Source organism: Clinocottus analis, unplaced genomic scaffold (assembly GCF_023055335.1).
Source record: "Clinocottus analis isolate CAN_PGR_092001 unplaced genomic scaffold, fCliAna1.0.p SCAF_14, whole genome shotgun sequence".
In the NCBI taxonomy this organism is placed as follows: Eukaryota; Metazoa; Chordata; class Actinopteri; order Perciformes; family Cottidae; genus Clinocottus; species Clinocottus analis.
The window spans coordinates 10677796-10702231 of record NW_027175865.1 but is presented as its reverse complement, the minus strand read 5'-3'; the positions used below and the strand labels follow the sequence as shown (position 1 = coordinate 10702231).

General features: G+C 38.6%; 1 protein-coding gene across 2 annotated transcripts in view; it reads left to right on the top strand.

Moving 5' to 3' along the window:
- The window catches only part of calcr (calcitonin receptor), a 44040-nt gene that overhangs the window by 16887 nt on the left and 2717 nt on the right, over window positions 1–24436 (top strand). The window contains exons 2-18 of one of the 2 annotated variants that reach the window (XM_068575604.1): window positions 5150–5217; window positions 6497–6644; window positions 6937–7044; window positions 9187–9272; window positions 9386–9527; window positions 9652–9762; window positions 9893–10008; window positions 10606–10771; window positions 10855–10965; window positions 11182–11294; window positions 13144–13235; window positions 15571–15697; window positions 19552–19705; window positions 20466–20526; window positions 20705–20771; window positions 20924–21142; window positions 21706–21747. In XM_068575604.1, the coding sequence (XP_068431705.1) occupies window positions 5173–5217; window positions 6497–6644; window positions 6937–7044; window positions 9187–9272; window positions 9386–9527; window positions 9652–9762; window positions 9893–10008; window positions 10606–10771; window positions 10855–10965; window positions 11182–11294; window positions 13144–13235; window positions 15571–15697; window positions 19552–19705; window positions 20466–20526; window positions 20705–20771; window positions 20924–21142; window positions 21706–21747 (1908 nt within the window). In that variant the 5' untranslated portion in view covers window positions 5150–5172. Of the gene's footprint in view, window positions 1–5149; window positions 5218–6496; window positions 6645–6936; window positions 7045–9186; window positions 9273–9382; window positions 9528–9651; window positions 9763–9892; window positions 10009–10605; window positions 10772–10854; window positions 10966–11181; window positions 11295–13143; window positions 13236–15570; window positions 15698–19551; window positions 19706–20465; window positions 20527–20704; window positions 20772–20923; window positions 21143–21705; window positions 21748–24436 lie in introns of both variants that reach the window. The other variant, XM_068575603.1, reaches the window with a different exon arrangement.

Sequence of the window (24436 nt, the reverse complement as noted above, 5' to 3'; positions counted from 1 at the left end):
ATTAAGGTGGCTTTTTCTCAGATCTGGGTTTTATTTATATCCTCTCCTTGACAACTAATTGTTCAAATTAAACAAAAAACAATTTTCATAAACGTTTTTATTGTTATTGACTGGAATATTATGTGATTTTGAGACATTAGTAAAGGGGTACTGCAGTTATTTGTTTCTTATCAAGTTTATCCGTTTAAACACAAATATGCATATTTTTCCATTTACAAAATCAGTATTTACGTTGTTATCAAATGAGTCAAGCTATCCACAATCGTGTATCATACTCCCAGTCAGCTGCAGAAGAACCTCCTGTCAGTGTCACTGGTTGTGGATCTCGGCCCTCAGAGGAGGATCCAGTCCCTGACTGGAAATACAGCTTGCAGTAACAATGGACAACAAGTTAGCGAGTTAAACGTTACACCAAAATTGTTTACCAAACTGGGGGTATATTACATGAGAGCCTCCAGATGTGATGTTACTCTATTTTAAAGTAGTGTATCCGATCCCCTGAAAGACCATACCAATTTATTTAATCCAAAACAAACGTAATCGAAACAGTTGCACGTTCTTTTGATTTTCTGTTATACTGCTTTTTGTTAAGTTTTTTAAACACTTTGTAATTCTGTGTCTTGTCTGATTGCTTGGTCTCTGAACAGGGAATAGGACTTCGACTCTGGGACACAGACAGATTAGTTGAAAATATGATGTGTCACCATAATGGGAACCTGTTTCATGTTTAAAGGAAGTGCTCACTGATGAATCTATTGGATCTGCCCAGAGAGAGAGAGAGAGAGAGAGAGAGAGAGAGAGAGAGAGAGAGAGAGAGAGAGAGAGAGAGAGAGAGAGAGAGAGAGAGAAACAAGGTGAGAGGCAAAATGGATTAAAAGTGCAGAAGCTAGATGGAAGTGAAAAAGAAAAGTGGCCTGAGAGGAAATGAGAATTCAGAGAAAAGTGAAATATGGGTGAGAACTGGGAGAGAAATACATGCTAGGAGAAAACGCAAGCTTGTTCCTTTTACCTTCACTGGAGAGATATTTTTAGATGCATGACAAAGCCACAAGACACGAAACTGCAGGGCTTTACCCTTTTCACCGTTTACTTGTGGCACCTGAAACGAGCTTGACTCAAACACAGAAATCTACTCGCTTCAAGTCGGCTGACAAGAGACTCAGAGCAGAGTGCAATGTACGGCTCTATGGAGTCTTAATTCTTTGAATGATATGAACTAATTCAGATTTTATGATCAAAAACATGTTTTTGGATCATAACTCAAGAATGCTTATGCTAATTATGGCAATCAATCAATTTTAGATTTTGGACAGAAATGGATGTAAACTGCTACATGACTGGTTGGCAGATCCATATACAAAGCCCTAACTTATTTATTTGTATTTTCTGGTGTTATTTCTATGGCATGTTTTAGCACATTCGCTTCAAACTGCACATACGAGCTTACAGAACATACTTTTAGTTGTCAGGTAGCCATGTTTCCACTTATTTCAGTATTGTTTGAAAATAAACTCGTAGAGACAGTATGTGATTATCCATCAGGGAAAAGGTTTTTTGTCAAAGTCACATGATGTTGCTGTGTATGTGAGAAAATGTTCACAAACATCTACCACCTCTTGTTGCTCTCACATACAAGTTTAAAAAATCAGCCGACCTCGTTTAGTTGAGTTCTTCAAATTATATTCTAAATTTTCAAAAAATTTGAAAATGTTTTACATTGTAATAAACATTTTAGATGACTTTACTCACCATATCACTTTTATCACCATATCACATTTTTCCATGGACATTTCAAAATGCATTGGACACAGATAAGAATTGTTTACTTGACTCATGCCTCTTCATACATATTCCTTCATGATGTGTATTTCCAGAAGGCCACAGAGACCAGAGGTAACGTGTGATAGTGAATGTGTTGTTGGAGAGTCCCTAAACTCTGTCGTAGTAAACAATATAACAGTAAGGAATCCTTCAATATAGGTTATCATGGGAAAATATTTTCTTTTTTAGACAAGACTTGTGCAAAAACCGTGTGCATTAAAGGTCCACAATCTGTGTCTTTGTCAAACTAATCCACATGAGCTGTGATTGTAATCCAGCCAAATCACGTCTGTGTGGCGGCTCCCTTTAGACGGAGTGATGGGCTTCAAAGTGATGAGATGTCCGAGCGGATCGAGCTTCTACATCCTCCATCACTCGTGATGCCAGCACAGATCTGTGTTGTCACCGTGCCAGCGTCCTGACAGATGGATATAATGATGACTAAATGAAAGAAATAGAAGAATGGATGAGGGGTAATCTGAGGAGGAAAGTAAAAACAAGGACAGAGGGAAAGAGTCTCCTCTGTCAAAACACTTGGCAAAATGCAGGAAATCAGTAAAATTAGGACACTTTTATTCAATTTTTATAGAGTTTCTGGGAATAATAAAAGAAAGCCCAAGGCGATATGTCTTCCATCATCAAATGTAACTTTCTCCAAATGAACGTACAAATGTATTTTTTAATTGAGTTGATTTTTAAAAGGATGTTATTGGGGTATCCAATGAAAGAAAATATATTTCAGGAAGACAGACATTATGTGGAATATACGTAGATAAGATGTGTTTGAGAAGTTTGAATGCCAGCCACTCTTTCATTGTGTATCTTTGACACGCGTACAACTCCATGAAAAGACTCTTTTCAAGCTAAAGCAAAGAGCACAAACTCAAGAGTAAAACCTTCGCCTACGTCGGTTCCTTCTGCAGTTGCTTTACTTTCAGGACAGTCACCTTTAGGAATAGCATGTCTGTGTTAAAAAATCTAAGTGATCAATGTTGCAAAAGCCGATTCTCTCAAATCCCCATTTTAAGTGGTTGACTTCTCACTTGATCTACAGAAGACTGAATGCTGAACAGCATTCCTGCAGAGGATCGAGTGCTTTGCATGTATGTGCTATTCACTCATCCCATTAGAGTGCTTTCCCTTGTCTTCATGGTGTCTTGTCTCTTAAATGAGCTACACATGCTTCAAACCTTATAGATCACATCACATTGGACCTAACGGCTCTGGGGACTATGTTTAGAGACGCGTAAAGAGCTAATGGGTAAGACAGAAAGACACAGTTGAAAAAGGCCAAATCGGTTAGTTAAATATAGACTTTAAATAAATGCATCATATGTACAGCAGAGATATCCAAATGTGAATCTTTCTGTTGGCAAATGGATTATTGATGGATTGAGAGTGTGTTATAATGTTGAAATGTTCCAGAGATTATTTGTGTCTCAGGTGATCACAATTGCAAGCAAACCGCACGGACAGCTGAGGTATTTGTTTTTTTAACTTTTGGAAAGAGTCTGCAAAGCAGTTACTTCCTGTTTCCAGTCTTTGTGCTAAACTAAGCTAACCATCTGCTGGCTATAGCTTAACATTTACTGTACAGACATCAGAGCGATATCACTCTTATCTTCTAACTCTCAGCAAGAAAAACAATAAGTGCACTTCACAAAATGGCCAGTGCTTTTTTTTTGTCTTTGGTGTTGAAAGCTTTCACATGTTAGTCCTCCATGTCCTCAACCGTTAGTGATTAAATCTCTCAAATGACATATTCAAGTTATCGCTAACAGAGAACGTTACACTTTTAGACAAATCACATGCTGATGATGCACACCCAGAGGCGATTAGCTGGTAATTGACTGGTGTGAATGTGATGGTGGTTTTTATAGATCCTCCCTTCCTAGAGGCCATTTCTGGATCCATTCACTTCCTCCTCTGCCCTCTGTTTTTCCCTTTGTCTTTGAATGGTGTTTTTGTGCTTCTTTGTGTTCCTTGTGCACTTCTTTTCAAAGCCGGGGTACAGAGCAGGCGGGCGCTGAGTCCTTGACTGAGCTTCCCAGCATGCAGGAATCACATGTGTGTACTGTATTGTCTTTTGTTATACTGGAAATATTGAGCAGAGTTTAGGAGCAGGCTGAAAATGATTGAATAGACAGAGATTTGGATTCAGGCTGAGGATGAGGTTTACGATGATAGGCAATAAAATTCAATATCAAAAGTATTTTTTTCTAAAGCTGAAACTATTCATCCGTCGATACATCTTTGTTATGGACAAATAATGACTACCAGGTGTGAAAAATATATTTTCGGTTTTATAATGCATTGCTGAAACAAACAAAAGAGAATATACATATTAGTTTAATATTATTTTATATATTATTTTCATTATAGATAAATCTGCCGATCGTTTTGTCAAATAATCGTAGGTCAGTAAAATGTCCAAAAACAGTTTTCTATCACATATTACAAAGATAACCTTCAAATCATCACAATTTTGAAGCAAGAACCAGGTATTCTTCCTTTAAAAAGGTTTTATATCTGGGCCTGGGACAGATAATTAGAAGTGGTCTTATTCCGAGGGTACGTTTAGGAAAGAGCATGTCTTGGCTGCCATTACATAATTACTATTGATGAGAAATATATTTATTTGCCATCCTAATGCTAAGCAGCCGCCCATATCAGTGTGTGTCTGAAAGACAAAACAAATGCTATCAATCCTGCTCACCTTTCACAGTGATTTATAACACTTGCTCATCTGTTTAAAAGTCTGCCCCCTGGGCCGCTGCGGGGTGCAGACAACCAGCGGTAGGTGCTTCTAACGGTTCAAACTGCGGAGTGATGGGCTTACAACAGAGACTCTGAAAGCCAACGCAAATAGATCTGAAGTCATTTTTTATCTCACATGCACTCGGTTACTAACCTGGCGGGTCGCTGCTGCCGTCCTGCAGGAGTGGAGGCTCAGCACAAGATGATTAATGACCCTCAACTATTTTTGTCTGGCTGTTTTTTCTTCCTCCCTTTGCTCACACAATATAAAGTTACTCTCCTGTGAAATTGTTTCACATTTTGTCGCCTACTCTCCGTAACTCAGATACAAACACACCAACACATAGTGGAACCATGTGAAACGTCATAAACTGCAGCGACTTTGTTGTAATGTTTTGCATTTCAGATTAATCATCCCTGTTTTCTCCGCGAGCCATAATCCTGATTTGAAAGAGCCATCGGTTTGTTTAGCCACATTCACGGGTTGCAGTTTGTTTTCTGATGTAATGCGTTGTTCTCCTCTCTCTCTCTCTCTCTCTCTCTCTCTCTCTCTCTCTCTCTCTCTCTCTAGAGATTTGCCTGTGAGAAGTAGATATGAAGTCAGCATGCTTACATTGGATCCTTTGGTTGCTCCTGGTGGTAAGCTCGTATTTCTTTTAATTGAAGCAAAGCTGTAAGGTAAACTTCCCCTTCTCTTTTTACCCATTATGTATGCTGCACACGTGTATTTCAATATAAGATTGAACTTTCATTAAATGAACATGCAATATGATCGGCTCTAGTGGGTTCTTCTTCTCAGAGAAAAATCTCATGATTAATTTCCCATCACAATTCATAATTGATAATTATAGTTTATAGTTAGCTCAGCTTGTTCATTACAAACTGGATGACCCAAAAGAGAGTATTTGATCCATGACTATACGTTTCTGCATGTTCTTACTATATCTGATCCTTTTATGCAGATGCTGTACAGTCTACATTGTCTGGCCCACCAAATATGAAGAGTTATCTATCATCTGCTTTGAAATCAGCTCGAAGGGTCGATTGTATTTCACAGTGTTTTACATGAATAAGCAGTTAGTTGCAATAATCAGTGAAAGATGCTGATACAAATGTGATATCTCGTGTTTTTTTCTCACACTACATTGTGTCTTTTAAAATAGTTTTTTTATCAGAAGGGGCGATAATTAAACTGTAAAACAAATCAAACTCTGAAAAGTCACTTTGATGGACTCGCCGCTCGCCAGCAAAGCAGTTGGTCCACTACTCTTCAGTGTCAGAGTTAATGGCAGTCTTAATGACCTTCGCTGTTGAGCATCACACTTGACTTTGAGGTCCAGAACAGTATCGTGTCAAATGTTTTAAACCTGATGTATCTACACTGTTCCCCTATGTGCCTGTGCTTTCATTTATGAGCTGTCTTGTCATTCATTCAAGAAGATTAATGAATTTTAGTGGGCGAGGAGAGGCCTTTATATGTTTTTTTCTCATCTGTTGATATTGGTGGTGGCCTAGTGGTCGTATGTATGACGTCATTTACTTCAATGTTTGGAGTGACATCATATGTACGGCTGCTAAACTGCTACATGGGACATCGGCATTTTCACACAGCTTTTTGTTATTTTTATGTGTTGCCTTTCGCAAGAGTTTATCAGGTAAGAATGGTATTTTTGGTCAAAGAGACAGCAATAGGAAGTTATAATCTCAATTACGATGAAACTCGTGGTGATAATATCACAGTAAATGTATTAACATTTCTTAAATGATTCATTAAATGCTAGTGCATGAGCCTTCCTGACACCCCGAGGGCTTAAGTTTAAGTCACTTCCTTGTCTTACACTATACTGGGTTCCAAGTCAGTAAAAACATGTTTTCTTCTCCTTTTCTCTCACTTCTTATGTCAATGTTGTCTCCACAGCGAAGGGTGGTGGGAGGCACAGAGTCAATCTCAGATCCCTCACTCAGACCTGGACATAGCATGACAGATGGACATGGACAGATGCTAAGCAAGGGTCAAAATAAATGTCTTGAGCTGTCCCACGAAGACCACCCAATTAACAGAACCGGTGAGACTCATGTCGGCTTCTTAAGGCCAAATGGATTACCTCTGGCACACCATCACAGCTGTGATGTGTTGTTAGGTGTTGGATTGGGAGCAGAAAACAGTTAATATTCTTGTTCAAGGTAATGGTAGTGTTGCCAGCAGGCGTTCAACTGAGCTGTTGTAGTGGAAGCTGTAGCTGTAGGGAACTTATATCACTCTGATGTACATTTACACACATGAAGACACAGAAAAATGTGTGTAATCACAAAGAATAGGCATCGCAATTTTCTTACAATGTTCTTTTTCTTTCCAAGGTACCTTCTGTGGACGTATGTGGGATGGCTTATTGTGCTGGGATGAGACACCAGCTGGGACGTCTGTAACACAAAACTGTCCAGATTATCCTGACCTGGACCAAACTGGTGAGAAAGATGAGCCCTCCGCACACATATACACAATAACAAACTTTAATTCCAGTTCAGCAGGCAACACAGAAAGCGATCCAATCTTCTGTTGGTGATGGAGGGCAAAGGCCATGGAGCTGATAGTATGAAGAAAAAAAAGGCCCACAAGGCCAGCACGGGATTTCAGGAAGCTATGAGGACTTTATTTTGTATTTGATGTATGACAGTTAAGGTGAGAGATGGTTTTGAGATTGTAGCAACTCATAATGCAAGAACTGCAGGTCAAGGTGACAGTAACATCATATTAGATGGTTGTAAAGTGTAATTAAACTGTTGATTGGCATTAGCTGTTTTTATGGCTGCCAGCTGACTGTAACTCCCAATAAAATCTATTAATTATTACTCTGCTAATCCACCACCCCAACCTCCTCCTTGTATGTTTGGTATTGTTAATTTAACTAATATGTAATGTCCACATGTGTTCTAAGGAAGGTTGAGTTCTTCAAGTAGAAATTGTGTTGCTGCTCAGATTCTTTAGATTCGTTCGTCGCCCTCAAACAGCACTACATCTGACCACAGTCTATAACCGTTTAGTATGCATGGCCGATTCCTTATTGCAAGTGTCTCCAACTAAAGTGCATAATGTAATTGCATTGTATGTATTATGTCCAAAGTAGGTAATGATTTGTATTCAGCTGTAATGTCCATTATTTAAAGGACGATTTTATCATCAATCACTCCAAAAACAGGTAACCTGCCAATATTGACATTAAAATAACAAAGTCAGCACTGTGACATAATATGTTTGGGTGTTTTCTGTTCTGTTGGTCATACTCTGTGTTGATAGTTGTCCTTTTTAAGACGTGCATGATAACTACCAAGTTACTTCATTTTTTTATCAACCACAGTAGTGGCACTAATGTTTGCACAATGTCTGTTAATCAGTCCATCACTTTGGTCCTGATTCAAAGATCTCTTTAACTATTTGGTGACTATCAAATGTGGTACAGATATCCACTGTGCCCAGAGGATGAATCCTAATAATGTCATCAAGCAGCATCAGCAGGTCAGCAAGTTCACTTAAGCTGTGAAATAGCTTAATACAGGGTAGATTGTACAGGTAATCACGGTTCCAGAAGATGTAATGAATTTGATGACCTTGGCTTTTTTTCTTTTCATTCTAGCAAGCTAACCTTAACATTTAGCTCAAAACACTGCGGCTGGCACGGCTGACTCTTCGTCCTCTTGGCAAAAAGAGGAAGACTTAGGAACACAACAATAATGAGTGCAAATGACAGCTAGAACAGTCTATTTTATAAACAATATACAAGGTAAATCAATGGGTTTCATCAACCAGTCTGAATTTAAAAAAAAACATTTCATTATTGAAACTTGATTATTCAATTTCTGTCTGCGGTATACTACATTGTAAGTATTTTTTTTAAATGTTGTAAGGAATGCATGGCTCAATAATGTCTAGTTGAAGTAATCCAGAGTCGAGTCATGTTTGATTTAGGAGAAGCAATATGATGGCTGGTGGAAGGGCGGAGGTGGACTGAAAGAAAAGAGGGCTTATAAAAAAAAGAAGAGTCGGAGTCAGCGAGATGGATGGAGAGAGAGAATATGCATGGGAAGAGAGAGAAGGTGTTTCTGTAAGACAGGGCTCATAAAGGATATTCCCAAACTGCCTGTGATGTTACGAGTCTCCTCATGGCTCCTTACTTGAAAGCTGATGCTGCTGATATGAGGCTTCAGAGGGAGACGTACAGTTGGAAGTGGATGCCGAACAGTTGATGATCTGTCGGAGAAGACTAAGCAGTCAAGCTACGGATGCTGTCAAGTTTTGTAAGGTTTTAAACCAAACATCTGATAATTTGCCAGAAGGTTTCTCCAAACGGGGTATATTCTATTCAACATCATGTTTGAGATGATGTGTGCCGAGTTAAATTAATCACAGTTGTTCAGTAATGCTAAGATTCAATATTTGTATTTGGATGATGCTGAAAAATGAAGACGGAGTAAAGAACAGAGACACACATAAAACAGGAGCAATAATGTGCCAATAAGTAATTTGATATTTGGAGCTTTCAGGATAACCATTGATAAATTATTATGTTGTCAAGCTGCTGTGAAATAATCACGTTTTGTTATTCTTTACAGAAAAAGCGACCAAATATTGTTCCGAATTGGGAAACTGGATCCAGACTGGGTCCACCTGTCAACCAGCTTCAAAGAACACACTAAAGGTATTGAGTGATTGTTTTTTTCCCTTTAAGTAATGGAAGAACAAGATGAAGCTAGTCTCAACAGCCCTGTACACTCATTCATGCTGAACTTCTTCTTTTTTTATTCTAAGAAGGAAGTCCCCCATTTTTTAAGGGATGCTGCTGGAGAGCCGACCACAGAGCCCACAGAAACAAGTAGTGTGAATAAAATTATCCTTGAGAACGAAAAGAAATGCTCAGAAAAAATGAAGAAAGATCCATCTTATAACAAATCAGGTAGCACTAATGCCTAACTTTGATTTACCGCAAAATTCTTGAGTTATGTATCAACATGATTTGTGCATGAGAGTTAAAAAACATGAACAATAGGCCTGTAAATATGTGTTTGTTGGTGTTACAGGGCTGTTCTGCAGTCGTAACTGGGATGGCTGGCTGTGCTGGGACGACACTTCAGCGGGAAGCAATGCCGTCCAAAACTGCCCCAATTATTTTGTTGACTTTGACCCCACAGGTGAGCAGAGAGACAACAGCACTGTTGCTCTGCTGATATCTTGTTAACCCTCGTAGTTCAAATTCACCGCTATTGCTCTGTTGGCTGTATTTAAAGTAACTGGACTTAATCACATAAATGCTCTTTACAGAAAAGGCGACCAAGTACTGTGGAGAAGACGGTAAGTGGTTTCACCACCCAGACGACAGAAGGACTTGGACCAACTATACACTCTGCATAGGCACCCATGAGAAGAAGCTACTGAGGGTAAAGTATTGTTGACGAAATAAACTTTCCAATTATTGCAGTTTAATTTACCCAAACAGTTTGACCTGCAGCTCGGGCCACTAGGGATTATTGTTGAACAGGAGTCTCACTTTGGGTTGATTCTCTTTTTTTATTCCACAGGGTTAGCGTACAGAGAGTAATTAAATATGTAAATCACATAGCCTGAAAGGAAGATGATGTGCAAATAGCACTAAGGATATACTGCATTGTTTTTGTGGAAAAAATAATTGTATTTATATTATCTGGCATTATCATTGGATTATTAATTAATAAAACAGTGATTGACAAGCAGAAGGAGCATTATCAGTATAATGTGATTTGCTTGGCAAATATATAATATAGAAATATAATATGAAGAAAGTAGCAGTCAAATAGTTTCTTTTGTCTTTTATTTCACTATCAACCAAAGAGATACAGAACAAGCATATTTTCTCGTACCTAAAAGTAAAATGTATGATTTTTTTTGGCCCCCACTGCTCATTGCTCGATCTGATCATAACTGATCATAATTGTGTGTGTGTGTGTGTGTGTGTGTGTGTGTGTGTGTGTGTGTGTGTGTGTGTCACTAAAATGAAGGCAGCCACGCAGCTCTCAGGAGATACTGATGTGGAGTCTGCTGATGAGGGGACAGTCAGCCCCATTGTTAACCCAGAAGAACAGAAAATTGTGAGAAAGAAAATCCTTGACAGCCAGTACAAATGTTTCGAGAAAATGAATCGTGACTTACCGTATAACAAATCAGGTAGAGATATTTTCAGAGAGACTCATCACGGCTACTTCTCCTCACACAATGTTTAACTCTCTGTTGCTATGTTGGTGTTGCAGGGCTGCACTGCAGTCGTAACTGGGATGGCTGGCTGTGCTGGGGCGACACTCCAGCGGGAATTTACACCTCTCAAAACTGCCCCAATTATTTTGCGGACTTTGACCCCACAGGTGAGCAGCAAGACTCAAGGCTGTGGCCTTTTTTAAAGGTCTGCGGATGCATGATGAATCCATTTTTGTCGACTGTTTTTCAAGAACTATTGAATAGGAATTGATTTGAGAATTAATTATTGACGATGGCCAACAAAATCTGAATGCATGGACATAACTGTATGAATGTGAAAACATTTGGAGAACATGCATTTATTACTTAATTGTTATTTTCAGAAAAAGCTGCTAAGTACTGCGGGGAGGACGGGCAGTGGTTTCGTCACCCGGATACCAACAGGACTTGGTCCAACTACACACTCTGCAACGAAAACACAAAGGCAAAGTTGAAGGTGATTTAACCTTCCTCTTGCGTTCGGATCGACCCGTTTTAGGTTTTAAATGCATAAAAGCACAACATAAAATGTGTTCATTGCATTAAGGCTTTTTGATTTTGTCAGGAACGTCTATTTCAATAAATAAAACAATTTTTCTTCTTTTTTTTTAACAAACTATAAAATGCTCTGGTTGAAATGTTGACCTTTGTGTTGTAAGAGTCGGTTTCGACCCAGTTAGAAAAATAAGATTTGCTTAATTGGTTGTTGTTTTTTTGACCTTGCAAACAAATATATTTTGTGTTATGACTTCTTCTGCTTTTCATTTTGTGTTTGTATTAAAGTTATATCGCTGAAAAAAAATATACTTTTTCGTCTTTTTCTTTAATTAATTAAACGTGGGTCGAAATTTATCATAACACCATGAGTGTTACTATAGTTAATAATATTAAAATTAGAAAAAACATTAAACCAATTTATTTAAGAGATGTGATAGTCAGGTAGCACAACAACCTTTTATTTATTTATATGATTCTCTTGAGGTTCATTTTACAATTTTTTTAATTGAAATTGTGGGGTATCCTGACAAAGAAAAGGCCCAAAGGCCCACAACAAAAATATTAAAACATAGAACAATATTAACATGGATAAGGAAGCCTAACAAGGTAACCAAGAGATGATGAACAAATTGGATCATAGATAATTGTTTTTAGTGTATTTTACAGCTAATTTAAGACACAGGTCGTTGACACAAACGATGGTAACAGAACGCTAACACAAGTGGAAGGTTATTTAGGAAAAAGTAATCTGCTATCATAGATCTACTGCATGGTGGTTACAGTGTGACGACTCAGCATTATTTTTTTTTCTCATAATTGGAGCATTAACCCAATAGGAGAAAATGTGGAGACTCATACTGTATGTAGTCTGACAAATCGCCCATAAATACTGTACGACACACCAATATTAGGCCTTTTTTTCTTACAAAAACACATTCTCTGCAGATTAGAGCTGGAAAGAAACTCGTAAGCCCTCTGTTCCTGCAGCTATATAGTTATCATAAAACACTGGCCTCGCATCAGGGTCTCTCTACAAATAGCCTTGTGTTGACAACATCACATAATAACAGCTTTCTTATCACCAACTGCACCAGGCTGCTCTAACAAGCCATTAAAAATGTTTCCTGCATGGAAACCAGAACCGGAAAACCACAGAGCTCATTCCATTGTTTTGCTCGAAGGGACATCAGAGATCCAATGATATGCACTTACTTCTTACTGTTACTGTTATGTCATCTCTCTTGTTTGTATTGTTGTTGCTTGTATTGTTCGTTTTAACCATGTAAAGTGCCTCGAGTACTTTTTAGTATTGAACAGACAACGTTGCACCTTCCAGCTGTAATGCAAAAGGTCATGAATAGATGGTCAGCCGCTCCATCTGTCACCACAGAAACTTGATCTCAGCTGACTCAGCCTCCCAGCTTCAGGAAATGTCTCAAATAAACAGCTCCCTAAAGAGAAATAAACCAAGCAGTCCACGACTTTTGCACTCAACAGAAATAAAACCTTTGGTGTAGTTGTGTCCTTTGCAAAATTCTGCCTAATTTCTCTGGGTTTAACAAAACTGAGTGTTTGTGATCTCAATTTATTGTCACCAACAGCAGATTATCGTTTATTTATGTTGTCACTATTAAGAGTTAACAGGTAAAATGTCACATTGAACTATTTGTGCATTCAGGGGATTCATTGTGGAGTTCATATAGGCCCAGAATGCTGATATTTCACAAAATACAACATGTTACATCTCATGGACCTATTTTTCCAACTAGTAAAGCGGGATCTTTTCTCTCTCTTGTTTGTTTTTACAGTCGGCGTACATCCTGTTTTACATGGCAATTGTGGGTCATGCTTTATCCATAGCCTCCCTGCTGATCTCTCTGGCCATCTTCTTCTACTTCAGGTAATGGATTCTTTGGTAATGTAGCTGTAAATGCAGGGACTGGTTTGATGATGCACATTGCAATGAAAGTCATACATAATAAGGAACGTTGTGCCAAGATGAAAGCTGATACAGACTGGCGTGATTCTGGGATGAGTAAGCAGTGATAGCTTTTTCGTCAAACATCTAGTCCCTATTATGAATGGATCTGACAGACAAACAGATGTGTTCTCCAACCATTTCAATATTCATCATAAACAGTACTTTGGACTCAATCTTATGTGCAGTATATGTGACCTCCATCCTGCCTTCGTCAAGTGAACACCAGAGTCACACAGAAGGTTTTTCAGTTGTATCACATTTTATATTACATTCAAGAGGTGTGATTGATAATTCATGGTCATGTAACATTATCTAAAAGTCCACAAAGTGAATGTAATAATACACACTTAAATTACAGCTCAAAACAGTAATAAGACAAGTATTACCATCTAAGCTCAAACTATCAACTTGAAAATAGTTGTGCTGCTTCACTGACTGTAATTTATACACAACTTAACTGTTGCTAATTTCATGCCAACTTGGTTTCCTTGTGCTGCACATTTATTTCATGGATATTTAGGATTCAAAACTGGAAAGCTGTGACGTCCATTGAATCGTTGGCACTTTGCTTTTGTGAAAAACCTGCACCTGAGCGCTTTGCTCATTAAGGCTGTTCATCCCGATGAACTGCTTAATCCCAAAGGGAGGAAGTGCACAATTAAAGGAGATACTTCTGGTGAAAAGAAAATAGTTAAACAAGCAGATAAAGGGAAGAATGGTATAATATTCACTTGATGTTTGAAAAATTTGGAAGTGAGAAAATCTGAGAAGAAGTTAGCAGACTGACCAATGTATATAGTTTAGTTAGGAAGGAAGGAACTCACTCAGCTTTGTTTTTAATGTTGCAGTAAGGTGTATAGTTCTACAGATATCTGTGAAGAAACCTGAATATGGAGCCATGGATAAATGTGTTTCATGTTCTGTAACAATATTTGGAAAGGTTTCTTTGTTGGCACGGTTGTCCATGATTGTTGCAGTTGTAAAATGTGACATGGTGAAGGGTGTTGACCCTCAGCACAGCTGTTATCCAAAACCGATCTTGTTCAAGAACCTGAGTTTGCTGCACAGTTTTATACACACTCGTAAATCTGACAGCCGTGTTTAGGGCTGTTTAGGGCAGGTGCATTATTGCAAAACTCCATGACCCACTGAGAGTCAAACTCCTAAATCGGCTCCACAGAAACTCAGCGGGACATTCACAATTCATCAAGTTCAAAGTCTCGACAATTAAGATCTCAATAGTAACAAAGTTATTGGCTTAGAAAAGATTTTATATATTTTTTCTTTTGAACCATGGACCTATTTATAGCTAAAACGCTTGAAATATTGGAAGCTTAGGATGTATTATAAGGTCCAGATGTGAAGCAGTGGTATGCGATGGTGTACAGCTGCACTACTCTGTTATTTACAACTCCACATCAACACTGTCAGGATTCCCAGATAAAAATACTCCAGCTTGCTGTGGAAAAACAGACTTGGTTGAGCGGCGCTGAAGATATTAGGAGCTGTGATTGTCCGAAAACGCTGCCATAAGGTTTCAGCCTGTTTTGACATAAGATTTTAGATAAAAACCCTGTGTATATAAACATTCAGCAGCTCCTGCATTTCCTTTTATGTCTGGAGCTCAAACCAAACTCTCTCTCCCTCTGAATAAGTCAGTGAAAATGTGAAGTTGTATAAGCGGTTTTCTCCTGGCTTGAGGAAATGAAGCCCTCATGAGTCTCTGGGTTTTTCTTATGGCTTGTTCTCAATTATCCATGAGCAATACTAGGATATAGCTTCTTAAACTGTAGAGGATGTTTCAAGCTACAGTGATATCGGAGTGCTGAAATTAGAAAATGCTTAAATTAGAAAAACATTATTTAACCATTATCAATAATAAAGCTACTGCATATGAATGACTTGACAATTTTGATTCTAATACATATTTTCACTTTGAATGTAGTCCTTGTGCTATAAGGTAATGAGAAGCACCTTTGGGATCCATAATACAGCATTTTCTGTCATGTTCTGTATACATAATTATGTAATGATCATTTTAAAGAATGGAGCAACATTTAACAAGATAACTTAACTAATACCCGGCCAGTAATTTCTGTCCCGTCATCAGCTGAAGCAAGTTTTTGTCTGATTTAAATGTATTTTTTTTTTGTCAGAAGATTATTGTTTCTCAATTTATAGATGGTCTTTTCTTGATAATCACCTCATGTCCTGGTATGTAACAAAGTCAAATATTGCATCGCTTTTCACACAGGAGTCTGAGCTGCCAACGGATCACACTGCACAAGAACCTGTTCTGCTCTTATGTGCTCAATTCAGCCCTCACCATCATCTACCTCGTAGCAGTGGTCAATAAGCCTGAAGTGGTTGGCAGAAACCCGGTGAGTACAGCCACTGTCGAGTATCTACCAAAATGTTACTATTACCACTGCCATACACCCATTTATTTAGAAGACACAAGCCCAAGAATCCCTGTCTGTTCGAATAGCTAAAAGCTAACATGCTCATAACATCAATGCTAACTTGCTTGTGTTAATCAGGAATGTTTGCCTGCATGTTAGCCTATTAACATGCTGATATATGCTAATTAGCACAACACAAAGTACAGTGGGGGCTGATTGGAATATCCTTATTTTTGCAGGTATTTGCCCATAAAACCAAGTATTGAAAATGATCATGGCACAAGAGGAGAAGTGATTGTAACAGTATTACAGATAATACATGACTAATAATACAATATTTGTAGATTAGTTTTTTGAACATTAAAACATGTACACGTTCTAGTAGAAACTCAAAAAGTATAAACCTAGACATAGAAATGCTCCCCAAAAATGCTTTTAAGCCGAACACAGTGTGCGATGGAGGATCCAGTTCCACCGTCTTGAAATGAGATACAAATGCATTCACAATTCATGCTCAAACGTAAAAAACGCAAATGTTGCAAAAAAATAAAAGGAAGAATTTCGCTGAACTTTAAAAAAAAAAAAAAAAAAAAAAGCATATGCATGGCAAGTCAACTTAAGGAAGCTCATTGCATATGGAGATCCTCTACATTTAAAATATTTAAAAGTTTGTAAAGGCTTTTAAGTACATCCTAATTCCATTTCAATCTCAGTACGGCATATCTTCAGTGTTATTCAGTCAACAGACAGTTTTTGCTCTCTTCCACATTCTCCTGTCAAGACTTTTGGAGCCACACTGAATCCATTATGTGAATTCTTTGAAACCCCGAGATCTGCTTTGCTAGAGATGATAAATCTGTCTCATAGGAATGCCTTAGTATCGGACCTGAACATAAATTCACGTGTTACTTTTCAAGAACCACTCCTTTTTGGAAATGAAATTTAAAAAAATGTGTTGACCCTGTGGTTGCTACTTCTTAAAAGTTGTTATTGAAGAGTGTTTCCAAAAAAGTATCACATCTTTCCTTCTTATGGAAAACTCAATCAAATGAAACAGGTTACAGAAGTCCAAGTTGAAAGTGTGTCAGAATATTGCATACAAATACGTCATCCTCTGAAAATCTTAATGTACAAAATCTAAAAACAAATGCATGTGTAGGGATCTTGAAATAAGAGAACTCACAATGATCAAAGTGCCCTAAAACATATAGGATTTTAGAACTTGGCTGGCAGTCAATACAATCCCATGAGACCCCAACCAGCTATTAGCTGAAGTATCTCTGGCATGACAAAGTACTAGAAACCGACAAGAGACAGTGGAGGCTTCAGCTGGGTTTGGACTTTATTCTACGTCTTGCTGCTGCTTCTTTTTCATGCATTCACCAAATCTGTCTGGCTCATCCTGACGGCTGTCTTTACTCACATCCCATATCTGAACCATCCAAAAAGCAGCCAGTCATGACACCCATCACCATCTGTGTCAAGATATGTCGCGTGCGATGGCTCACTTTCAAACTTTTCCACCTCACCATTTTAATCAAAAAGGTTTGTGTCAAATCTATTACGTTCCGATGTAGAACTGTCAGCTTGTGCCAACTTGCTGCAGCACGTAAAACACAATTGGTCACTGTGGCCCCAATTTTCCAAAGGATGCAGAGAAAGATCAAAAGCAGCATTGGTTGGGATGTCTGTTGAAATTTACAGCTGCCAAAGTGTGACTAAGGGGTCGATCACACCAGACGCAACTTGCAGCCGCTTCAAAAATGCCTTGGCAAAAAACGCACCAGGCAAAAAGCCCTGGGTGCTGCGTGCACAACCGAGTGGCCTTGATGAGCTGTGTAACTCCGTGCCTTACGCTTAAAAGTTGAGAATATTTTAACTTTTATGCGCGCCTAAAAAACACTTAAAAAACGTGAAGCCGTACCGTGGGAAAAACAACGGTTTTGCTAGCAACACGTTTTTGAGAGTCGCGTCTGGTGTGATCGGTCCCTTATGCACCTTTTTTATGCACTGGTGATTTATAAAAGGTAAATTTGCTCTCACAGAGTTATCACGCTCTTTTAATTTTTTCCGGTGTGGTGATACAGAGTCTGGTTTAGCCTGCCACCAATGTTCGGGGAGTGAATCTCCAAAACGCCGAGAGAGAAACACTCCGTTTACTCCACCAAACCTTGTTGAGGAAACGTCTGTTTTAAATGCTGGAATCTGGATGAAAAAGCTGCAGAGTTTATAGAGAGAGAGAGAGAAGACTCCCGAACTATGAATGTTAAACTTCCTGCTAGAAACGTCTGTTTCGCTGATGGAAGTCAACATCAAAGCAAAGAAACCGCAGCTGACCGGCGGGAACACCGTCTGAGAACCGCTTCAAGCTGGGACACAAAGTGAGATTAGCAGGAGAGGTGTTTGTTCATTGGTTCATTTGGTGTTTGCCGAATTCAAGAGCAGCTCCATCTGGTTCAAAAAATATCTGGATCGGTTCAGGCACCGTTAAGGCACTGGTATGGTTTTAAAAGAATCGTTTCATCAATGGTATCGGAGAAAAAACACAAACTTACCCATCTCTTGTGACGGGTCCAGCCGTATGCAAGATGAGCAATGGATAGACAGACAGAAACACACTCATGCACACATCCGAACACATCACATCCTCAGGCTACGTCTGACGAGGATTATTAGTAAAAAGTGATTGATTTAACTCTGCATGTAGATACGAATCCATGTCTGTTATAGTGTAGCCTCCTCAAGTGGAAAGGGAAACATAGGGAACTGACTGAGAGAGAAACATATGGCTAAAGGTTTAGAAGTGAATTATTGTTGTGTGTTTTGAGCTAAGAAGACTCCTGAGAGTAGCTGTTAATAGGAATGCCAGCATCTTTGAATGATAATATTGTGGCTGCACGCATGCTCTTTTTACACAGGGCTACAAACCAGAAATCCTGATGTGAATATATAAATACATATATTACAAAGGTACAATACATCTTTTTTATTTTATAAATACAGACTGTGTTTCAGAGAAATAATTCTGTACAAATTTTTCAGAATATGAAGTGATTATTTAAGTACTAAATAAGTATTTATTAATCAAGTGATCAAGATATTTCAAGAGAGACCTGACAACAACTATTCAAGATAATTTAGTCACATGAAAAAATGACTACATACAGACAACAATCTTTAAAATATCAACATGCATAAATTTGTGTCTCTAACTTTAATTAGTTTTCTAGTACATGTCAGTAGTGATGAGCATATTACTTGACTTACTTACAATTTATATATCACTGAATTGGTTTCACCACCTTCAGCCATCTTATCCCATCTCATCTCATGGGAGGTCATCTGAGTTGGGTTGAGCAAGCTGAAGCCGACAAATAGGCAGACAAGTGTAAAAACATGTATTCATAACAAATCTCCTGAGAAATTTTAAAAATTGTTTAGAGGCATACACAAATATGTGAAATTTAATTTCACATATTTTTGTGGAAGAAAGGTTATTTTTAAGAGAAAAGTTATTTTGAAAAGACAGTAAAGACCAATCATTGAAGCCAGTGTGTAGAAGCTGACTTACAGCTTACGACAAACACAAGCGTCTTTGTAATTATAACATTAGTAGACTGTAAATTATAATTGACAATTGTAACAATTGAATGCATACCACATGCAACAGTGTACTTTGTAACGGCAGCTGGAGTATTTACTAAAAGTAAAAACATAAAGTGTGCTAGTTTTAACACAATATTTTTTGATGTCAGGAGTGTTTAAATTGAAATTCAGAGGTCTTATTTTATAGACAAAACAAATAAGCATTCCTGTTTTGTTTCTCTATGCAGGTTGGCTGTAAGGTGTTGCACTTCTTTCACATGTACATGCTGGGCTGCAACTATTTCTGGATGCTGTGTGAAGGCATCTACCTGCACACGCTCATCGTGGTGGCTGTGTTTGCAGAGGAGCAGCATCTGCACTGGTACTACCTCCTAGGCTGGGGTGAGTCTGTCAGCATTTGATTCAAACATATTTCCAGTAATTGTTGCAGTTATAAGACTTACTGAAAACAATTCAACGAGACAGAACACAATCTAGAAGCCAGAATTTACTCATTTCAACCCAATCCTCGTCTTTCAACCCAGACATGAGGACAGCTGAATTGGCCATCCTGTCGCTTAGTGCTGTCCTATTTTTCACCTCGTTCAAAGCCAGAATAATGGGTGCAGTCTGTCAAACAAGTTGGCGATGAGGCAAAATGGATGACCATTAATAAAATTGGGGCCTGTGTTTGCAGTGTGTGTGCGTGTGTGCGCATGCGTGCGCGTGCGTGCGTGTGTGTCCATGTGTAGCCGATATGCTGCAGTGCCTCAGTGGTGTCTGAAAATGGCCCACAAGGATTCATGTGTTTATAACCAGATGAAAAGTTTAAAAAAAAACTAGTCTGAGCCCAAACTCTGAATGTTGACATAAATCCACCAGATTCAAATTTCACTGGACTGTTACAGGAAATTGACCATGTGGTGTTGTTTTTCTGGCTGGAGCAATACAATTGCAATAGGAAAGCCGATCCGCTGTGTTTCAGTCTTCCAAAAAAAAGTATACAGTATTTGTGAAGGAACAATGTATCCGATGAGGAAGTCTAAGACCAGAAAAAAATCGGACCAAGTTAAACACAATTTTTACTGTTGCATAAATGACAAATGAATTTCCTTAAATTCACCCGAGACCTCACATGTCTACCATCTTCTTCACATCAAAGGCTTTCCTCTAGTGCCTGCATCCATCCATGCCGTAGCAAGGAAAAAGTATTTTGATGACAAGTGAGTAATGTTCCAGAAACTTCTGCAAATAAACAGTAGATGTTTACATACGTGCTTGTCTGTGTGTGGCAGAGGGCGAGAGCGTGCAGATCCCTACACGTGCATGTTTTTGTATGTCTGCGTGCATGTGTATTTTGGGCCGCAGACATCACTGACTGATATGTTTTTCCCTCTGTAGCTGTTGGATGAGTGTGGAAACCCATCTGCTCTACGCAGTCCATGGTCCCATAGTGGCAGCGCTTCTTGTAAGTCGGCTTACCCACTGTTCCAGAGAAATAACTTCAGATTGTCTGTCCGTTATTCTGGTCGTAATATTACAAATATTTGAAGATTTTTTTTTTTTTAAATTTTATTATTCTTTTCATATGCATTTTTATTTACTTTTTACTTTCTGCAGGTGAACCTCTTCTTCTTACTAAATATTATTCGAGTTTTGGTGACCAAGCTGAGAGACACACACCGGGCAGAGTCCAATATGTACATGAAGGCAGTCAGAGCCACCTTGATCCTCGTACCCTTGCTGGGAATACAGTTTGTCATTATCCCCTGGAGGCCAGAGAACCGTCTCGCCGGCGAGGTCTACGAGTACATCATGCACATCCTCATGCACTACCAGGTAGGAACTGAGCCGACGGCAATGTGCTGCATTCATCTGGATATCTGTTAGAGCACCAGGTAGAAGCTGAGTTCAAACGAGAAAGACGTGGGTTGAGGCATTTTGCACATCTGGTAACAACTCAATCAATAATAAAGTAAAAGAACATCAGTATCAGGATGCAAGCGGAAAAGATGCTGAACTCAGCCCACGTGTTCTGTCAGGCTTGAGATTTAGACGTTAGACACCCATAAAAACCTTGTTTTATGACTCATTGTTGCGATTGATTGATTTGAGTCACTGCTGAATTACATTTTAAAGAACCAGTTTGATGCTCCATTTACTCTATTTAACTACCAGTTAGGCACTTAATTAAACAACAGGAAGGCAGTCCATTAAAAATACCAGGTAGGCAATCTGTTCATTCACTTACATTAGGGATTTAATTGTTCCAACAGATACTTTCTGTACTCTATTTATTCTTTCAAAAAGCACTCATACTGTGAAGTTGTTGACTTAACTTACTGCTAATAAATTACATGAATTTTTTTATTTAACTTATGTTAATTTGTGTTGCTTTTTAGGGATTACTGGTGGCAACAATATTCTGCTTTTTCAACGGGGAGGTAAGCCTTTCTCCTTTATGTGTATGTATTAGCTCTTTGGCTTACCAAAGGTAGAGGAAGAGTTCGGCATTTAGGTAGGTTGTGCGATTTTTTTGTCAACAGTTAGATGAGAGGATCAAAACCACTCTTTTAAATTTTAGCCAGTTGTCAGTTATCATAAGCATATCTTTGCATAAGACTAGAAGCAGAAGCAAACAGCGAGACTTGCTGTTTACCCTGATTTCCTCCGGTCTGTGTGCTAAACTAAGCTAACATCTCCTGGCTCCAGCTTTATATTTAGCAGTCAGACATGAGTGGTACAGTATATAGAATTTCTCGTAAGTCTCAGCAATAAAGGGAATACATTTATGATTCTCGAAATGTTGAACTCTTCCTTTAAGAATATTGTATTCTGGAAAACTAATATTTTTGGTGCCATGCATGACAAAATAACGCTGAAGCTTTGATTGAACAATTGCCCTTTTATGAAGGTCAACCTGCACATGTTCCTCTTAAAGCTGCTAAGCCATGAAGACATGCAACTGTTCATTACTTTTGACATTATGTTTGAGACATCAGACTCCATCAGGCAAAACATTTTTAGATTATTTTTTTTCCAGGTCAGACTTCTGGCATCTTTTCTGTGCCTGATGACATATCAAGAAGTGACCCAAACACTGACTCACAGTTGGGTTTTGGCATTGAGTACTCAAGTAAAACAGTTGTCGCTTCACGAAGATGTTACATCTGCCATAACTCCAGTTGCAACAGGTTATAAAGCATTGCGTTGCTTGTCTCTTCTGATCGAATGCTGCGGCAGTAAAAGCTGAAGGGTCATATCAGGTGAAGAGAAAGACAGTTTATAAATGACCGTGTGGTTTCCAAGCGCAGCTGGAAATTGACTCTCCTTTCAAGTCCTCCTGTCAGCCTTTTTAAGTCTGTCAGCAGCTGTCTGACTGTGAGCATCCTGAACTTGGATCAAACGCAAATAAATGAGCTAGATTTCCATTAAAGCCCAGACCCAAGGTTAATGATGTTGTGAAGGCCTTGAAGCTTCATTGACTAATTGTGTGACAGATGCTTTCAAACCCAACTGACTCTGCAAAATAATGCACCAACAATATGTGTTTGTAAGGTTAAATTTGACACTTTTAGTACGTCCCAAATGTTGTGAATTCCTTCAAACAGATCAGGCAATTATAGACAACCTTTCTGTGTTCAAAACTAATATGATATGGATTGAACAAATTAAATGTTCCGTCGGTCAAAGAGACAACCAGGTTGTTTGGACGGGCAGAGACAGGCTAGAGATGCATAAACTGATAGAGCAGCACATTTAAATACTCGCCATGGGGTGTCTGGAACAGAGGAAGAAGCAGTGGAGTTCACCCTGGAATATAGGTCAGGGATTAGCTCATACATGATCAGAGAACGCCTCAGTTTATTTGTAAACAATGCAAACAATGTATGGAGTACAAAAAAATGTGTAGAGCATGTGTTTAAAGGACACGTCCACTTTCAAAATGTAATGTGGGGTCAACTAACACAAACTATCAAAAGGGAATGAGAGAATTTGCTTGCTTCACCCGCATAATGACCAATTTAGCTCCCTTAATCAGGACACGGGTTTCTGGGGCGGGTTTCAAATCTGTTCTTTGATGTAAAGGCCAAACTGCACAGACCTGCCTTGTTCCCCCAATAGACCCATTGTGATATCAGGTCAGTGAGACAAACAGTTCGCATGCTGTTTTTGTGACATCAAGCAAGACGTTCTACATGCGAGCTGTAAGCCCATACTGCTCTTTTGTCTCATTATAACAATTGCTGTCATAATTCCCATCATTAATATACCCACAGTAATTACAGGAGTGTTTGGGTGTTAAAGAATACAGTGATTAATGTTGCATTGCTGGAGGATTGAAGCTGTGGTTTCTCTTCTTAGGAATTTAAGTTGACACACAGTTCCCCAATAAATCAGTCAATAGATTCTGTTGAATTGATTAGTTGTTCGACAAAGTCTTGACAATTAATCATTGGTCCAGGCAGAAAGTCAAACATTCACTGGTTCAAGCTTCTAAAATGTGCTGTGTTTCCATTTTATGACACTACATTGACCAAACGAATAACACATTATTCATAAATCCCCACATCCATCTCACAACAATAGGCAGGGGTCCCTGAGCAACACCCCAACACACACACACACACACACACACACACACACACACACACACACACACACACACAAACAAACATCATCCCAACACATAATGTCCAGGAAACAACTAGTATTTACACTTCAATACTTCCCTTTCACAGGTTTATGGGTTTATGTCATTGTGGAAAAGATTCTGTGCAGACATGTAAACAATGTATCATTGACTTCGGAAAAAGAAGGACAATTGTAATACATACAAATTTTGTAATTTTGCCAATTCTTTATTATTAAATGCTCAGTGTGAGCAGTTAGAGTTCTCTGAGAGCTTTCAGCTTCTGGATGGTGACAACTTTGTTTTTGTCATTCTGAAGTCTACTAAACGTCTGAAAGGGTAACCATCTTACAGAGGAAATAAAGGTGCTATATTCAATATTCAGTGCATTAATAAAGCAGCAAACAACGATTGGCTAAAGATATAGTGGAGTAATGTCCACCTGAGCAGAGAATATGGTCACTCTTCCTCTTTGTGTGTTGTTATCCCAGCTTCTCCTT